The sequence below is a fragment of the Pseudonaja textilis genome, chromosome 4 (genome assembly GCF_049901715.1).
Source record: "Pseudonaja textilis isolate UNSWEBS1 chromosome 4, rPseTex1.2, whole genome shotgun sequence".
NCBI classification, from domain to species: Eukaryota; Metazoa; Chordata; class Lepidosauria; order Squamata; family Elapidae; genus Pseudonaja; species Pseudonaja textilis.
In genome coordinates this window covers 34133201-34150515 of record NC_141993.1, presented here as the reverse complement: position 1 = coordinate 34150515, position 17315 = coordinate 34133201, and the positions used below count along the sequence as shown (strand labels likewise).

At 36.5% G+C, this 17315-nt stretch overlaps 1 protein-coding gene across 4 annotated transcripts in view; it reads left to right on the top strand.

The window, feature by feature from the left end:
- Positions 1-2449: 2449 nt before the first annotated feature.
- Positions 2450-17315, top strand: part of FANK1 (fibronectin type III and ankyrin repeat domains 1) — a 58903-nt gene continuing 44037 nt past the window's right edge. For all 4 annotated transcript variants that reach the window (XR_015743461.1, XR_015743460.1, XM_026704980.2 and 1 more), the window contains exons 1-4: positions 2450-2510; positions 10455-10626; positions 13092-13216; positions 14898-14979. Coding sequence is in view for 2 of the 4 variants with exons in the window: in XM_026704980.2 (XP_026560765.2) it covers positions 2489-2510; positions 10455-10626; positions 13092-13216; positions 14898-14979 (401 nt within the window). In the remaining 2 variants the exon portion in view is untranslated. The remainder of the gene's footprint in view (positions 2511-10454; positions 10627-13091; positions 13217-14897; positions 14980-17315) is intronic.

The window sequence follows — 17315 nt, the reverse complement described above, 5'->3', positions numbered from 1 at the left end:
ATTAGAGTATGACATGCTGGAGACCTTGAACAGACATTACAAATTAAACAGCATTAACAAATAATATTTAGTTCATAATTCATACTGTATTGAAACCTTTCAAGCATCAAGTTTAGGTTTCTACAGGGTCCCTCTATGGGTGAGAAGGACACTTTCTAAATTCGATAAATAAAAGAAAAATAAAATCAGATTGGAAATAAAAGTATATAGTATGTAAATTGTACATAACAAATAGGGAGTCAAATTATTCTCTAAAGTACTAGAGGGCAGGACAAGAAACAATGTTTGGAAGCTAATCAAAGAGAGAAGCAATCTGGAATTAAGGAGAAATTTCCTAACAGTGAGGACAATTAATCAGTGGAACAGAAGTTGCCTTCAGAAATTGTGGGTGCTCCATCACTGGAGGTTTTTAAGAAGAGACTGGACAGTCACTTGTCTGAAATGGTATAGGTTCTCCTGCTTGAGCAGGGGGGCTGGACTAGAAGACCTCCAAGGTCCCTTCCATCTCCTATCCTATCCTATCTTCAATGAAACTGAGTTTCTAAATAATACCTTGGCCTGAAGTTCTAGGGCTCCTAATTAAAAATTAACTAAATAAATATCCACAGTTATACAATAACATTATTTTGATAAGACAACATGAACAGTTACAAGAATTATGTTAAAAATATAACTGCAGTTATTAAATCTATATAGCACATTGCAAATGCTTGGAACCTGAGCACTCTTGCCTGTTTTAACATCCCTAAAACAATCACAATCAGATAATAATGTGAACTTTCCATGAGTGAATGTTTCACTTGCCAGCTAGGTAGTCTTTCTGGTTACTAGAGGGACTGCTTGCCTCCCATAACATCTGCCCAGGCATGTTCAAGAATCATCTGATTAAACAATGTCATGTCTCAGGATCCAGGAAGTATGCTTTCTCTGTGGCAGTGTTGCCTTCAGGAACAAGGTTCCCTAAGAACCAGATGGCTCCCACTATGATTTTGTTTAGAATTACTATGAAAACCTCCCACCTTATCTTTTCTATGATCTTATTATAATTTTATTGCTGCAAGCCACCCCCAATCACTGAAACCTGAGTAGCATAATTTATTACCGGTAGTTATTATTATTAGAATCATGAAAAGCAAATCATTAAAAAGCCTCATTTCTAGCACGGGGCTGACTAGATGATCTCCAAGTTCCCCTCCAGCTCTGTTCTGATTCTAAATCTTCTATGTTTCAGCATTTTTCCTCTTCCAACTCTTTTCCATTGATTGATAGAGTCAAATAATTCTGACAAATACTGTTTCTTAGAGTAAAGGGTTAAGCAATCCATATTTCTTCATATGCTATTCCTAACAATTAAACAATGACTGGGTTTTTAGTGAAGACCATGACATTAACAAAATGCCAAAGTGTTAAGAGTGCAGGTGAAAAATGAAAGCCATTAAAATAATTTAGTTCAAAGGTTATACTACTTATTCAATTTGAAAATTTTGGTACTCGTTATTGCTTTAGACCTTGAGGTTCATAAAATTTTTTAAATCAAAGTTCAAACATCAAAACACCCTCATTTAGAATGTGTATCTGGAGATACAGTTTAGGAAAAAATCAGTAGTTTTTGGCATGTTCAGTTAACTTCTTTTTCAGTTTGGACTAATTAATAGCAAAATGGTTTTGTTCTCATGCAATGTAGTCTCCAGCTTCTCTTTTGCTAATACAGAATACGATTAAGAATACTGCTGTGCCTCGCTTTTGCCAAAAACCTGTTTCCCAATTCCTATGAAAAAGTGTAGTACAGAATCGGCATTGTGACTGATTGTGAAGACAGTCCCTTAATCTCAATAGTTTTTAATCACAGGAAGTGAATGTTTGATAAGTGTATTATAACAATCTTTAGTTCTGTGTCTAACATTTAAAAAATTGCAAGCTTGAGCTTTCTGGGATTTGAGAGCGAGAAATGAAATATTATTTCACAGCACTGTTTAATAGGAAACATCTGGAATCAGATCAAGAATTTAAACCGTTTCCCATATGTGTGTGTGTGTTTATGCATGCAAATCCACACACAAACACACCAGCGCCTAAAACACAGGCACATCAAAATACAGATGCGAGAATCTTCATAAGGCTGTGAAAATTCTTCCTCTCGCTAAAAATAACCTTCGACGTTCCGTTTGCCTCCTCATTCGTTTGTTTCCTGAACAGGAAGGCAACTCGAAACTGGAAAATGGGACAGTCTCAAGCGGAGTTTACTCGCAATAAGACTCGGTTATTTTATCTAGCCGTGCCACCCTTCCCCAGTAGGCATTCCGGTCAGCAATACATAGCGACAAATTTCTGCCCCCCTCCCCCCCAAAACACCCACCCACACGCCTCTCCTTCTCCCACCCCGCCCAGAGATCAATCTGTGAGCTGCGCGCCTAATTGGGCCGTTACGTTGTTATGGCAACCGGACGCCGGCGCGGCCTTGTAGACTGGAGTACAGCTCTGAAGGCGGATGGTGATGGAGCCGGGGATAGGTGAGGGAGAAGGGACGGAAAAGAGGGAGCCGGGTGATTTGAAAAGGAGGGAAACGCGGGAGATCCCCTTGGGGGCAGAGAGAGGGGGACGAGGGCTGTCCCGGAGACCCAGGAAGAGGAGCCCTGAAGGCTTCTTTGCAAGCTGAGCGCGGGAACTTGTTCCTGGCAGCCCAATGCAGCTGAGCCTGAGAAGAGGCACTTGTGCAGTGTGTAAATCCCCAGTGGCAACATTTCTCCAGAAAGAAAATGTTTTTAATACACTTTTCATGGAAAAGGAGAGGCGCCAGCTTTTTCTGGAAGAGTATAAAGAGACTAGTGTGGAGTAGACCTGTAGCTCAACACTTCTGTTGTTAAATGAGATAGTTGTTAAGTGAGCTTTGCCCCATTTCACAATCTTCCTTGCCACAGTTTTAAGTAAATCGAGACAGTTGATAAGTTAGTAAACTGGTTGTTAAGTGAAGCTGGTTTCCCCATTGACTTTGATTGCCAAAAGGGCGCAAAAAGTGAATTTACACGATGACCTTGGGAACAGCAATGGTCATAAATGTGAATCATTGCCAAGCATCTAAATTTTGATTGTGGCATTGTGGGGATGCTGCAAAGGTCGTAAATCTGTGAAAAACGGTCATAAGTCACCTTTTGCAGAGCTGTTGTAACTTTGAACCATCACTAAATGAACTGTTGTAACTGAGGACTACCTGTATTGTATTCCCTTGAGAGTAGGAGACCTTGGAATGGGTGCAAAATTTGTCCTTTTAAATTTAAAGTGAAAGGACAGGAGGAGGAAGGATTGATATAAATTGTCTTTTTTTCTTTCTTTTTCTGGTAAAGTTTTCTCTGCAATCCTCTGCCATGAGAAACAAGTTTCACCTGTTGAATTTGTGGTTGCTGAACAGCTGTTTAAAGCAGAGGGATTCTGCCAGTGAAAAGGTGGCAATCCTCAGAACCCTTTAGGATGCTTGGATCTTTGTGCCCTGACTTTAATATTCCAGATCCAGAAAAATAGAACAAGCAATGATTTGTCCCATGTGTATCTTGATTTATAGGGATGTTTTAGCTCTAAACTGATCTCCATTCTGAAATTTCTTAAGAAAAGGAATCCTGTTGATTTAAACTGAAACACTGGGTCAAGTTGAAATAGCTTGATGTTATTTCAGAGATAGAAGAAGAATATGATAATGTTGGTTTAAGGAGAAGCATACAGAGTAAGAGTCCAGTAAAAAAGGAATATTTTCTTAGAATGGGAAAAGAATAGAAAATGCAGGAAAATTGGATGATGGAATTGTAAGGAGCAGATATCCAGGTTATAGTGGGGAATAATAGATAGGTATTAGTGCTGAAATCTTATAGTTTAAGGAGTTGGTGAAACTTTTAAAGAGTTTTTGCAAAGATCATAAACATTTTCTTAACAGTTGAATGATATATGATATAAAGCTTTAACGCAACTTTACAATCTGCTGACAGGATGTTTGAATTCTGTAATTTTTTCTTGGAAAGATTATTAACAAAAAATAGCCATTAATTTGAGATAACTAGAATTTATTTTTTTTGATAATATGCCTTTGAAATTTAGAAATGTAATTCTTTGCCAAAGATCTGCACTTGCCTTAGTAGTATTTGTAAATATTTTTCTGGTTTTCTTTGGTAAAGTTTGCAATTTTAGAAATGTTATCCATCAAATAACAAAATAATAAATAATTAAAATATGCTGCCCATCTTCTCAATAAGGCAACCCTGGGTGGCTTACAGAAAAGCATTTGAAAATTTAAAACTATGCAAATTAAAAATGTAAAACACTGCAAAAAAAAAAAGATAGATGGCACAGAGATGAGATCTTCTTATCCTGAAAACCACCTCTGGCAATGAGAGCCCCCCCTCGAGGCCCCAAGCCAATTGGCAAAACCAAGTTGGGCCCAAATGGGCAAGGTTCTTCTCCTTGACCCTACCCATATCATAATATGATCCTAATTAGTAATCAATATATTTTACATATACCTACTCAAACAAGTCATTTGGGCTCAGTGCTCCTCCCTGCCCTTTCCCTAAAGTCTCCAAAAGTATTGAATGAAGAAAGAAAGGATGGCAAATTAGAAATGCATGTCTATCAAAAAGTAATCTCACTAACCTAGTGCTCTGTGACCAAAGTAACAACCTAACTTCCCACAAAAGGAGCTATATAAAAACATTCAGACAAGCACAAATGCACTGCAGCAACCTGGAACACTATAAAAAGGAAATAGACCATCTATACTAGAGGTTGTCAATCTGTGGCCCATGAGGTGTTTGTAACCGGGCTGCGGAAATTGCCGGTGCATGCTCATGCACGTGCATCCTCATTTAACAGATTTAACAGATAATAGCAGATAATCAGAGTTGGAAGGGACCTTGTAGGTCATCTAGTGCAACCCTCCTGCCCAAGCATGAGCAGTGGGCTAGCACAAGTACGTACACTTCATTTAAGTGAACAGCAAACGTGTGTGTACACCACTCACACCAATGAAACTGCATGCACATGTTTGCTGGCTGCTTGCACAGAAACATTCCCTTTCCCCACTGACAGTCTGCAAATCCGAACACATTGGAGAACTCTGATCTGTACAAAATCTAACAAAATAGATACCCATGCACCAAAAAGTACCTGACCACTCATTCTTCTACAGCAAGAATAGCTACCATACATCAAAAAGTCCCAAAGGTGCTTTTTCAGGAGGCGACTGGAATTTCTTGTTTTTTCTTTTGAAGATTTTTCACTTCTCATCCAAGAAGCTTCTTCAGCTCTGACAGGATAGTGGAGAATGGAAGGATTAATAATCCTTGCAGATAGCTGGTCATTCGCATCCTTTTAGAGGGTCATTGAAGCACTTGGAGGTTTATCTGTGACCTCAGGGTCACCTGAGTAGTGCTCCTAGTTCCTGTAGTTTGCAATTTTTCCTCTGGAAATCTATTTCTATTCCCATACCATTCAAATGGTGTTCATCCCAAATTGTATAACTAAAAGTCTGTAGAGATTCTCAGTCACCCAGGTTATGGTTATTCCAAAGGTGCTTTTTCAGGAGGCAGCTGGACTTCCTTGTTTTTTCTTTTGAAGATGTTGTACTTCTCCTTTTAGCTATACAATTTGGGATGGATACCCTTTGAATGGCGTGGAAGTAGGAAAAATTGCAGACTATAGAAAGCAGAAGCACTACTCAGGTGATCCGGAGGACACAGGTAAACCTCCAAGTACTTCAATGACCCTCTAAAAGGATGCAAATGACCAGCTCTCTGCAAGGAATATAAATCCTTCTATTTCCCACTATCATGTCAGAGCTGAAGAAGCTTGGATGAGAAGCGAAATGTCTTCTAAAGAAAAAACAAGAAGGTCCAATTGCCTCCTGAAAAAGCACCTTTGGGACAACCATGATCTGGATGACTGAGAATCTCTACCCTTTCCTCACATCAAAAACTTATCAGAAACAACCAACAGACTATTATAACCATATGGCATCATTGTAGCATACAAACCAACTAAAGACTTAAAAACATCTTAATGTAAACCAAAAGATCCAGCAGCCCCAGAATTACAAATATCTTCTAGAACATATAGTGTAGTGACTATAAAGCCACTATGTAGGAGAGACAGGCAGAAGACTAGCAGAGTGCATCTATGAACACCAACTAGCATGAATAATGAAAACTTTCTTAATCTCAGAACATATGAACAGACCCCCAACACAATTCCAGCTGAGGAACTGTGAGCAATCTAGGCCAAGCCAAATCCCCAGACATTAGAGAATTCCTGGATATGTGGCATTCAGACAAATAAACTATCAATAGACATAGAAATAAACCATATTAAAACATTTAAAAGAGATAACGGAAAGCTAAGAAGGAAATGAAAAGATCAGAACACATAACCTGTAGCAATCGACACCCACATAAGCAAGGATTAACATCAAGCAAAAAATCAGGTAAAAAACAAAACTCTAATGAAGGAACTACCAAGGAAAACTATGCTCCCACCAATATTGGTAGGGCAAGCTATTAAACATAAACGGAACAAATCCACACTAGCTAATATGTTCCCTAGTTGGATAATGAAATGTTTAGAAGCAAACAACCAAGGCCAGAGAGCACCAAAGATTCTACTTTTATAAACCAGTTAACAGATAACAGATAATCAGAGTTGGAAGGGATCTTGTAAGTCACCTAGTCCAACACTCTGCCCAAGTGGGAGACCCTATATCATTTCTGACAAATGGCAGTCCAATCTCTTCTTGAAAGTCTCAACTGATGGCGCTTCCACAACTTCCGAGGGCAAGTTGTTCTATCAGTTGATTGTTCTCACTGTCAGAAAGTTTCTCCTTATTTCCAGGTTAAATCTCTCCTTGTTCAGTTTCCATCCATTATTCCTTGTCTGGCCTATAGTTGCTTTAGAAAATAGCTTGACCTCTTAGTCTCTGTGGTAGCCCCTCTAATATTGGAACACTTATATCCTGTCTCCCCTGGTCCTTCTCTTTATTAGACTAGCCAAGCTCAGTTCCTGTAACCATTCTTCATATGTTTTAGTCTCCAGTCCCCTAATCATTCTGGTTGCTCTTCTCTGTACTTTTTTTAGAGTCTCAGCATCTTTTTTGTAATGTGTACAAAACTGAATGCAGTACTCTAGGTGTGGTCTTACTAAGGCTTTATAGAGTGGTGCTAGTACTTCCCTTGATCTTGATTGTATCCCTCTGTTAATGCAATTTAGGATTGCATTAGCTTTTTTGACTGCAGGTGCACACTGCTGGCTCATATTTAGCTGGCTGTCCACTAAGACTCCAAGATCCCTCTCACAGTTACTGCTGTTGAGCCTGGTTTCACCCAGTCTATATGCATACTTTTGGTTTTTCTTGCCTAAGTGTAGGACTTTACTTTTCTGTACATTGAATTTCATTTTGTTAGATATGGCCCAGTATTCTAGTCTGTTAAGATCCCTCTGGATCTTGAGCCTATCTTCTTGGGTGCTAGCTGTTCTTGCCAGCTTAGTATCATCTGCAAGTAAGTTCCCCTTCTATTCCCTCATCTAAGTCGTTAATGAAGATATTGAAGAGTACTGGGCCTAAGACGGAACCTTGTGGCACCCCACATTTGTCTGAAATGGTATAGGGTTTCCTGTCTGAGCAGGTGGTTGGACTAGAAGACTTCCAAGGTCCCTTCCAACTCCTATTCTGTTTGCAAAGGTGTATCTGAATTATACAGTAGTTACTCTCTAGAAGAGAAATCTGCTTAGAACACCCATGGCATGCTTTTAAATAGGTCTACAAGCAGGAGAAAGTGGAAAGTTACCTATCTTAAAATAACCAAGAGAAATACAGTGGATGGAGTGTATAATATGTTAATTCATGAGACTAGGTTATGGTGATTGTGTTCTGTGACTCAGACTGATATCATAGTGGCAGTCCATATATGTATACTGCATGACTAGATTTCTCAATCCTGGGATGATTATTCCATGTAAGTAGTGCTCTACCAGCATTCATAGAGTTTAAAGGTTATCTTTCAATTGTTACCCCATTACAAGATGGAGGAACAGTGAAATATTAATATGTCTGTGATTCCTTTTTGTTACTTTTCCTATGTCGCCTCTTTATTTTTTCTTCATGAGTTTTACTTTCCCTCAGGACAAGATAAAGTTGATCCTGAATTAAGTAATTCTTCTTAAAGTAATTGTTTTCAATAATTAAAGCAGATTCCTGAAAAGAAACCCAATTTTTCATTTTTCATAAGTTTTAAATGTTTCCAGAGAAGCTAAAGTAAACTACAAAATTGACTTTGCAGCAGGAGGGTTATAAGATTAGCTGATGGAAACTTTGGCTGATTTAATATTTTTTCATTATTAAAAATATAAAACAGTTCACTAGAAAACTTAGTGAATAGAATTAGATGAGCCTGTTCTTTTCTTTCTTTTAAAAGACATGTTCTTATGATAGGTCTATATAATTATTTATGTACATATAATAATTATGTAGCTGTCTTGCTTACTAAAATTACTATGAAATCTCATTTTTACAGGCTAATTGAGGGGAGAAGATTTTGTTATTCATGAATGGTCCATTAAATTGGAGGATGTCATCTTTGCAATATGACATAAATAACTTAATTGTATCATTTGTATAATAATGGCATGCAAAGGTGTAAGTTACTGCAGGATTTGATATGTTGCATGTAAAAAATCATTTCTAGACAGATCAAGTTAATCATATTTCACACTATGTGACTTTACTTTTCTAGATCTGCTTAGGACAGACCTTACGTATGTTAAAATAATGATTTAGGTTTCTGAGTACTGAAAATATCTTTAACTGTTTAAAACAAAAAAAATATTGGCATAATTGTACAATAATAATGTTTCTGTTTTAATATAACTGTGATGTCATAAATCTCCAAGTTGGTCAAAACTATAAAATGAATATCCTATGCCGTATCTAAACTGAATTTAACCCCCAGGCATCATTTTTATAGCCTTCGGTATTTTGTTTTGCACTTGTTTTTTTAATAGCTGGACTATTCTTACAAGCATACATTGAAACAAAATATTTTTACTCACTATAAAATCATATAATAACTTCCAAGTTGATATTATGCTTGATCTTAGCCAAAAGGCTAAGAAGCTAATTTAAATAAGAGATAAAGAATCGACGTTTTGCAAGTTTCCACCAACTATGTTTTTGTGTTTTTCAGATTGATCAGACAAGCACAAATTCATCTTGACATTATTTCTTCATTTCTGCACCCACCATCTATAGCAGTAAATAGTTTAGAATTTTTATCTGTTTCTAATGCAACTCTTAAAAACATGGAACCCCTCTACTGCGTGGGAGGGGGGACACATTGCATTGTGGGTGCGGTCATGCAAGCCCCAGCCAAACTTAAGTGCACTGCCATGCAGGAAATACAGGAAGTGCCGAAACGGGCCTGTTTTCAGCCTCCAGAGGCCCTAAGGCTTTCCTCGAGTCTCCAGGAGGGCGAAAATGGCCTCCCCCGGGCTCCAGAGACCCCCCCGGAGGCTGAAAATGGGCACTTCCGGTATTTCCAGAAGGCTTATTTTTCTGCCTCCCGAGGCTGTAGAGGCTTCCCTTAAATGGGCTGAAAATCAGCTGGGAGGCTCACACATGCACAGTGCATGCAAAGGGGTGGGGGTATCGTGCACGCATGCATGGGGAGCGCATTGCATTGTGGGTGTTGGCGCAAACACACACATTGTGTGTGCTATTGCGTGCACACACTTTCAGCACACTATAACAAAAAGGTTCGCCATTGCTGGCCTAATCTATGGTTTAGGCAGCAAAGCAATGTTCATATGACTATGGTATTTATTAGTTCTAGGAGTGGTTTTTTTTCTTATTTTAATCTTAGGAATCATACTTTATCTTTTCTTTAGAACTCACATAAGCCTTGTTAACCTTATATTTATCAATTAATTTTACATTCTTTGTCAGTGTATAGGAAACGTAACCATTGCTAGTTTGTTACATTGCTGGGTTTGTACTTTGTTTCTTAGAAAATATGGGAAATAGAAAATATATTATTTTAATCTGATGTACTAATTTATTATATTACAAATAATAAATTAGAGGGAGTTGTGTTTGAAGCCAGGATAAGAAGGTTAGGTGAACATTCAGTATGCCTGTCTTTTTCTTCCCCTACAATAAACCTAATAGTATATTTAGATTTTCAGCTGACAATAATAATAGCATGGAATTCTGTCCCTGTTGGCACTCATATAAAAAGCTAAAACACTTTTTAAAAGGTTTAAAAGCATAAGGCATTTTTGAACAAACAACAATCTGTTCTGCTGCTATTTTATATTTCTGTTCTGATTTACTGCCATTTATTTTAATTTATAGTTTGCTTTTTTCAGTTCTTGGAACTTGTTTATATATATTATCATACTAAATTAATTTTGATGTGGTTCATTTGTAGGAAGACATTCTATAGTAAAGCCACCCCCTCCAGTTGTAGGCCATGTGAGCCATCATAATATTGAACTGAGTTGGAACTTAGAAGAACAACGAAAAGGTCCTCAAGAGCAATGGCTAAAATTTTCAGTTGAAGAAGAAGATCCCAAGTTGCATAAATATGGTCTGATTTACACGTAAGTTCAATTGTACCATTTTGTTTCTACAAGTAAAAAAAAAAGACTGAGCATACAAGACTAATTCAACTAACATAACTCCCTGGTCAGTTTCTGAAATCAATTCTTAGATGTAGTTTTAATGTTACTAGAATACAGTGTTCAGTTCTTTGGATTGCAGAACTCTATCACTATTTTTATGTAGCTCAGTGGAATATTTGAAATGAAATGTAATAACAGATGGATCAAATACTACCAAGGGGTTTATTGCATGGGAATGTGCAATCTTCTCTTTTACTTACTTTCTTATTTTGATATAACCAAGTTCTTACAGCATTGTACTGTTTGTCTATCTGTTCATAGACACCCAATATTTTCACCTACATAACAACTGTAGATAGCTTAAAACAACTTAATACAAAATATTAAAAAATGACAGTACTATCAATATAATTAAAATCAATTAACAGTTAAGACCAAATTTGTGACTAAATGCCGAAGGCGCACAGAACAACTTCCCACCAAAGTGGTCCCTATTTTTCTACTTGCATTTTTACATGCTTTCGAACTGCTAGGTTGGCAGAAGCTGGGACAAATAACAGAAGCTCACTCCATTACACGGTGCTAGGGATTCGAATTGCCAACTTTTCTAATCAACAGGCTCAGCCACCGTGTCATATATATACACAAAGAAAGGTGAAAATTGTTCTGACTGTTCCAACCTCCTGTTTACACTAATCAGAGAACATGTTTCAGAATATGGTAAATTACTGTCATTGCATTTGGTGCAATACAATGGAGGCAGATAAATAAATCCTTTTTGCTGCATTTGCTACTATTGAGTATGAATTCAGATGACTCTTACAATATGTAGATTCCAAATTAGTGGCCAAATTGATCCATCTTTGAGATCCTCCACTTAGACTATCACTCTCTACCTTCATTAGTTCCCTAGAAAATCAAGTTGCTGATGTAGCCCTGCTTAAAGGAAAGATATATAGAAGTTATTGTATCAACCATCTGGACCATCTCTCTATTCCACAGATCAGCCAGAGTTTGAACAGTATCACTGACTGATCAGATGAAAAATTCCCCAAGCCCATTCAGAAAATTATTCAAATCCTTCAGGTATATGGTCAGATTATTTCAATCAATCAATATTTATTTGGTCAATGACCAGCAAAATTTAAAAGAACAAAACAAACAAATGTTTCAGAGTAGATGTTGAAGATTTCCAGGATAATAAATCTTGAATAGTTCACTACCATCCCAAAGATTATTTGGGCTGGGAAGAGATTGTTATGCAGCAGGTAAACAGTACATAAACAATATCAGCATACTATAGAAATCATGGTTGCAAACACTAAGATTTCTAGATAGTCAATGAGATAAGTAGAATCTTAATTTCAGAGCTAGCCTTTTGCATTATGGGTTAACTTAGAAGAGAATACACATTCCCCTTTGAAGTTGCTCTTCTCATGACTTCACATAAAAGCATCATTCATTTTAAACATATGGATAGATAATGATATCTTTTCAAAATTGCTTCAGCAGACCTTCACTGGTTCTGTTCCTTTTGTTTCTCTGTAGTTTGATTAAATTTGAGGAACAAATATTTCACAGTTAAATTGATATAATGAATCTAGAGGCAATTTTCATGTTTCTTTATATCAACTATTTTCTACACTTGGAAATTTATCATACAGGAGAAAAGAGAGAGGGTATGGAGTTATTTTGCCTATCGGTGGTACCCTAACTGCTGTTACTTGCTTTGTTTTAAATTACAATAGGTTGGGTTTTTTTTGGAAGATTCTTTGGAATTTTTCACTAGGTGGCAGAATTAGACTGTTTCAGTATTCCCTTTTACATCATTTATCAAACTAGCCATCTTACACCATCAACAGTATTTTAAATTTTAAATTATTCTGAAAGGTCTGGGAAACAGTTTTATAAAGATTTTTATTAAATGAAGCAGTAGTACATGGCAGTTTTGGTGGTATTCTGGTGTCTTGGTCTAATCCTAGTGCACACCATTAGAATAATCAGCCTTGTCTTTTCATCCTTGAAAATATGTTGTAAATGTATATCTGATGACACTTCTGCAGATATTCTGACTCTTGTTTTCAAAGATGTTCAGTTCTTGCATCTCTGATGTTGTTTTTTTACATCTGCATATTTTAAATATTTATGCAAGAATGGGTTTATTCTGCATCTGTTTTGCAGTCATCACATGATAACATTGGATGGACACACACACATATGAATATGCAGATAGTTCATTGATGCATAATAAAGAAAAATAGTATGTATTTTTAAAAATGGATTCACTTTTACCCACAAAATGAATTTTTCTTTCCGTAGCATTGACATTTACAGGTATTAAGTATTAGAGATGCTAATATATTGTTCAAATTTGTACCTTTAAATATGAATTATTGTCTAAAATTGTAGAAAGTAATTAAAAAACTAAATTACTTCCTTTTTAGGGGATATGCCCGACAGCATGTTGTGGAAGGTCTTGAACCTAGAACAACGTATAGATTTCGACTTAAAGTCACAGATCCTAAAGGAGAATCTGTTTATAGTTCACCTATTTGTGTAACTACAACAAGTAAGGTCACAATATGTTAATAAAATGTTAAGCAAACAATTTAGAAATATATGCAAAATGAAAACAGCTTTGGAAGGAAAGCAGAAACTCATTCATTAAAATAAAGATATAGTACTGCTCTCATTTAAGCATTCCTTTTAGGGCTATATTTTAGACTTATTTTGTATTTGCCATTCCTTATTATTATTTGGTCTTTGTCTTTATTTATTTCATATTATTCAAACATTTAGCCCTCCGTAATCAAAAATGTTAATTGGTCGCTCCTCTCTGTTCAGCAGTTCCAAGAAGATTCCACAACCATTTGCATTCCAATTCAGGTTAATCCTGAGGGCATAGATAAACCCCCAAGGGGCTTCAACACTCTCAAGAACCCATCTTCAAAATGCTAACAAAAATCCTTCCATTCCCCAGCTAATCTGCCTAACATTGGACTGATGGACCCCAAACTTTTTGGAAATAGTTTGTAACCTTTCCACAACTGTTTTCAGAAATTCCATTTGTTTGAGCTATGACACACTTCTATAACCTGTGTGGTAAAATTCAGACTTCAATAGTGAATACCCAGAATTCTTTAAATGAGAAGCTCCCACATTCACATCAGATTATCTTCCCATTGATTGAAACACCTGACTCCCATTTCTCTTTCAAATGTACTAATGGTTCTAGAGGTTTGCATATTTTTCTACACACAAATATGTAGCATTAGATCATTTTCTTCAGTAAATAAATGAACAAATATAGTGTTTTGACTCTTTTGTAACCTCTTGTTTCGAGTGCTCCATACTGTCCTGATTGGGTGCCTTCTGGTTTCAGGCCCTGTTCCTACTCAGTCTCTTCATACTAGGTCAGGCAGCTTAATGTGAATAAGCTATTTTTCCAGCCATATTAGCTTGTCCAGATAACCATACGATTTTTGTCAGTTTCAAAGTGCACTCTTTGCTATCTGTCTCATAAGGAACCCCATGTTAACAAATTGGAGCCATATTTCTATCTGTAAAGCCTACCTACCTGGATTGATGAGACCCCATAGCCTGACTAGAATAAAGGTGCATTGCAGCATAATAAAAGACAATTTAAATATTTTTAAAATTTTAACTGTCCAGTGCTTTTGTGAACATACAACAACTCTATTATTAATTTCTCCACATTGTAGATAGTTAAGATGGCAGAAAAAAAACCTGATTACTTAAACACTTGACTAACTTTGCTTTTAAATAGTGTTGAACCTGATGGAAGTTCATTAGCAAATAGAGATGTTGAGGGCTTGAACTGGAAATCGAAAACAATCCAAAAGATAGCATTAGAAAACCACTTCTGTTGTATTGTCAGGAAAACTGAAGAGTTCTATTTATGTAAATCTCCAGAGTCTGTCTATATTTGAGAGAGCCTTTACTGTTTATTACCTAAAGTTCTTACGCATCTCATGAGATGAAATTTGGGCTAGGGATTTTTCTAGCTCATAATTTCAGAATAATGGTCTTACATTTTCTAGTAGAAGTCTTTGAGGTAATCTTTTAAACAATTCCTTTGTCAATAAAACAGGGACTTTTAAAGATATCCAAATGCTATATTGAAACACATGAATGTTAATAAATTATATTCGAGATTTTTAATCATTGACAAACACAAACACACACACACACACACACACACACATATAAACTACCTTTCTTTTCTTTAGGTGAACCAATGAGTGGAGAACAGCTCCACCGTGCTGTAAGCAGAAATGATTTAGAGGATGTTATTCATATTCTTCAAGGAAGGTAAGAAAGGATACACACACACACAGAGATGTGATAGCTAATTAAAGAAAATAATGAAAATTGAATAAGCTTCTAAATATTGTACCACATTTATTTTAAACCTAATAACAAATTTCTAACATGAGTTATCATTGTGTCATACCAATTGAATATATATGATTTGTATAATGGAACTTTCTCATAACATTGGCTTGGATCCAGCAATGTTACAGGTAATCAAAGACAATGCATCATCAGTAATGTGTGCTGCTAAGAAAGAGATTCCCCCTATAGAGCAACAATATAAAACGATACAATGGGTGTCAGGCTCATCTACAAATGCAAGATTCAGGATTCCCAATTTCAGCATGGTGCAGCTAATGATTAGACTACTACAGGTGAAACACGAAAAATTAGAATATTGTGAGATTGTGGATTTGGGGTTTTTGTGAGCTGTAAGCCATAATCATCTCAATTATGACACAGCACAGCTTGAACTATCTTGCTTTGCATGTAATGAGTCTATCTCATATATTAGATTCACCTTTTAAGTTGCATTACTGAAATAAATGAACTTTTGCATGGTATTCTAATTTTTCGAGTTTCACCTGTATAAGAGATTAGTAGTCTATATTGCTTCTCAGCCAGTACAGAGATGCCAATAGAGCATACAACCTGTATGTATTAAGAGATGAAGCTGGATTTCCTCTGAACATTTTAAATGTGTGTAATGATAGAGTTGGAAGCTATATAGTGCATAGGAAAGGAATGTCATATGGAACAGAAATAGGACAAACTTGATCCAGAGTACTATAATCAGGGACGGAATTCAAACTGGTAGTTTCAGATATCATTTGGCCCCACCCACCTGCCCCTGCCCTAGTCTGTCCTTTATTTGCAGCTCAGCTGATTCGTGTGGCACAGTGGATTGCTGCGCCTCAGCTGTTTTACTCACCGGGGCTGCAATAGAAGGTAAGTATTAGAGCTGAAAATGGGCAGTTTTCAAACGCTGCAAGCACGTGCAAAGCACACACTCACCGAACCAATTGTTCTATCCCACCCCCGGCTATAAGCCTCTTAAATCATTGATCAGTTTTCTGAAAGAGTATAGAGATGAGAAGAAAATTGGAACGTAGCAGCACTCTCGGGAGAATATCAAAAAGATCTTATATATCTTCTAGTGTGGGAGAAAAAGTTATCATAGGCACTGCAATTTAATAGGGGAAGTAGAGGGGATTTCACAGATCTTGAATAGCCAATTCTGTACCACTGTTCATCATGGTGGATGTTTTAAAGAAAAATTCAAAGATAATTGTAGCATTAGGCTGAGAGAAGCAGCCTGCATAAGTGTTAATACATACAATGCTGTCTGTCATTCACTCTCATGGCATGAAGGAAGACAGTATGTTGCTAAGATCTATCTGTGCTTTGTTTTTGTTGTCTGCTGAACAATAGTGGCCATTATTTGGAAAGAAATTTAGAGTGGGGTCCCATTCATAATTTGAAAATATTTCGGCATTTAGTGGTTGCACTTCTGAAAAACAGAGATATTTGTATTTGAATCAACTGAGGAGAAGCAAAATTATTATCATTACTTGCTTGCTCTCTTGGAACCTGTTGAGAAATAGTTACTAAATAATGATTTAGCACAATAGATGATAGACCTCATTGGCCACCAGTTTTAGAAAACAAGACTACATCTATCATAAAAGTCTGAAAAGCAGCAAAGCCTCTCATAAGACCTTTTCACTCTCCAGTCTTTTTAAAAGATACCCAGATTGGTGGGCTCCTCTCTCAGGAGGTTTACTTACTTGTATAAATAATAACCACCATATCCTAAATTGATGGAAGATGGCAGTTGTAATTCCCACTGAATATACTGAAAAGGAAATGAAGAGGATCCTAACAATCATAGATCCTTCAGTCTAATAGCTTTTGTGACTAAAATATATGCCAGATTGTTCTTGAATAAGGAGACTTGTCATATATTTTATTCTGTTATATGTACATTCTTCTTCTTCTTCTCCTTCTCCTTCTCCTTCTTCATCTTATCATCATCATCATCATCATCATTATTATATATTTTATACTCTTGGACTAGTAGAATGACAAATGAGTAACTGCAATGACAAAATTGATGTAGTAGTAGGGAGAAGAATGGAGCAAGAACAGATAGAGCTAATTCTTAAAAAAACCCAACAGGGAATGGCTTCATTTCTGGCTGCACATGGAATTGAAAAATATATAGTAGTGATTACTATATAGATCAGAAGTAGAAATCGGGGTCCTCCAGATGCTGCAATTCCTAGCATCTTCAGAATTTGAGGTTTTAACTGAAGTTGATGACCACCTATTTA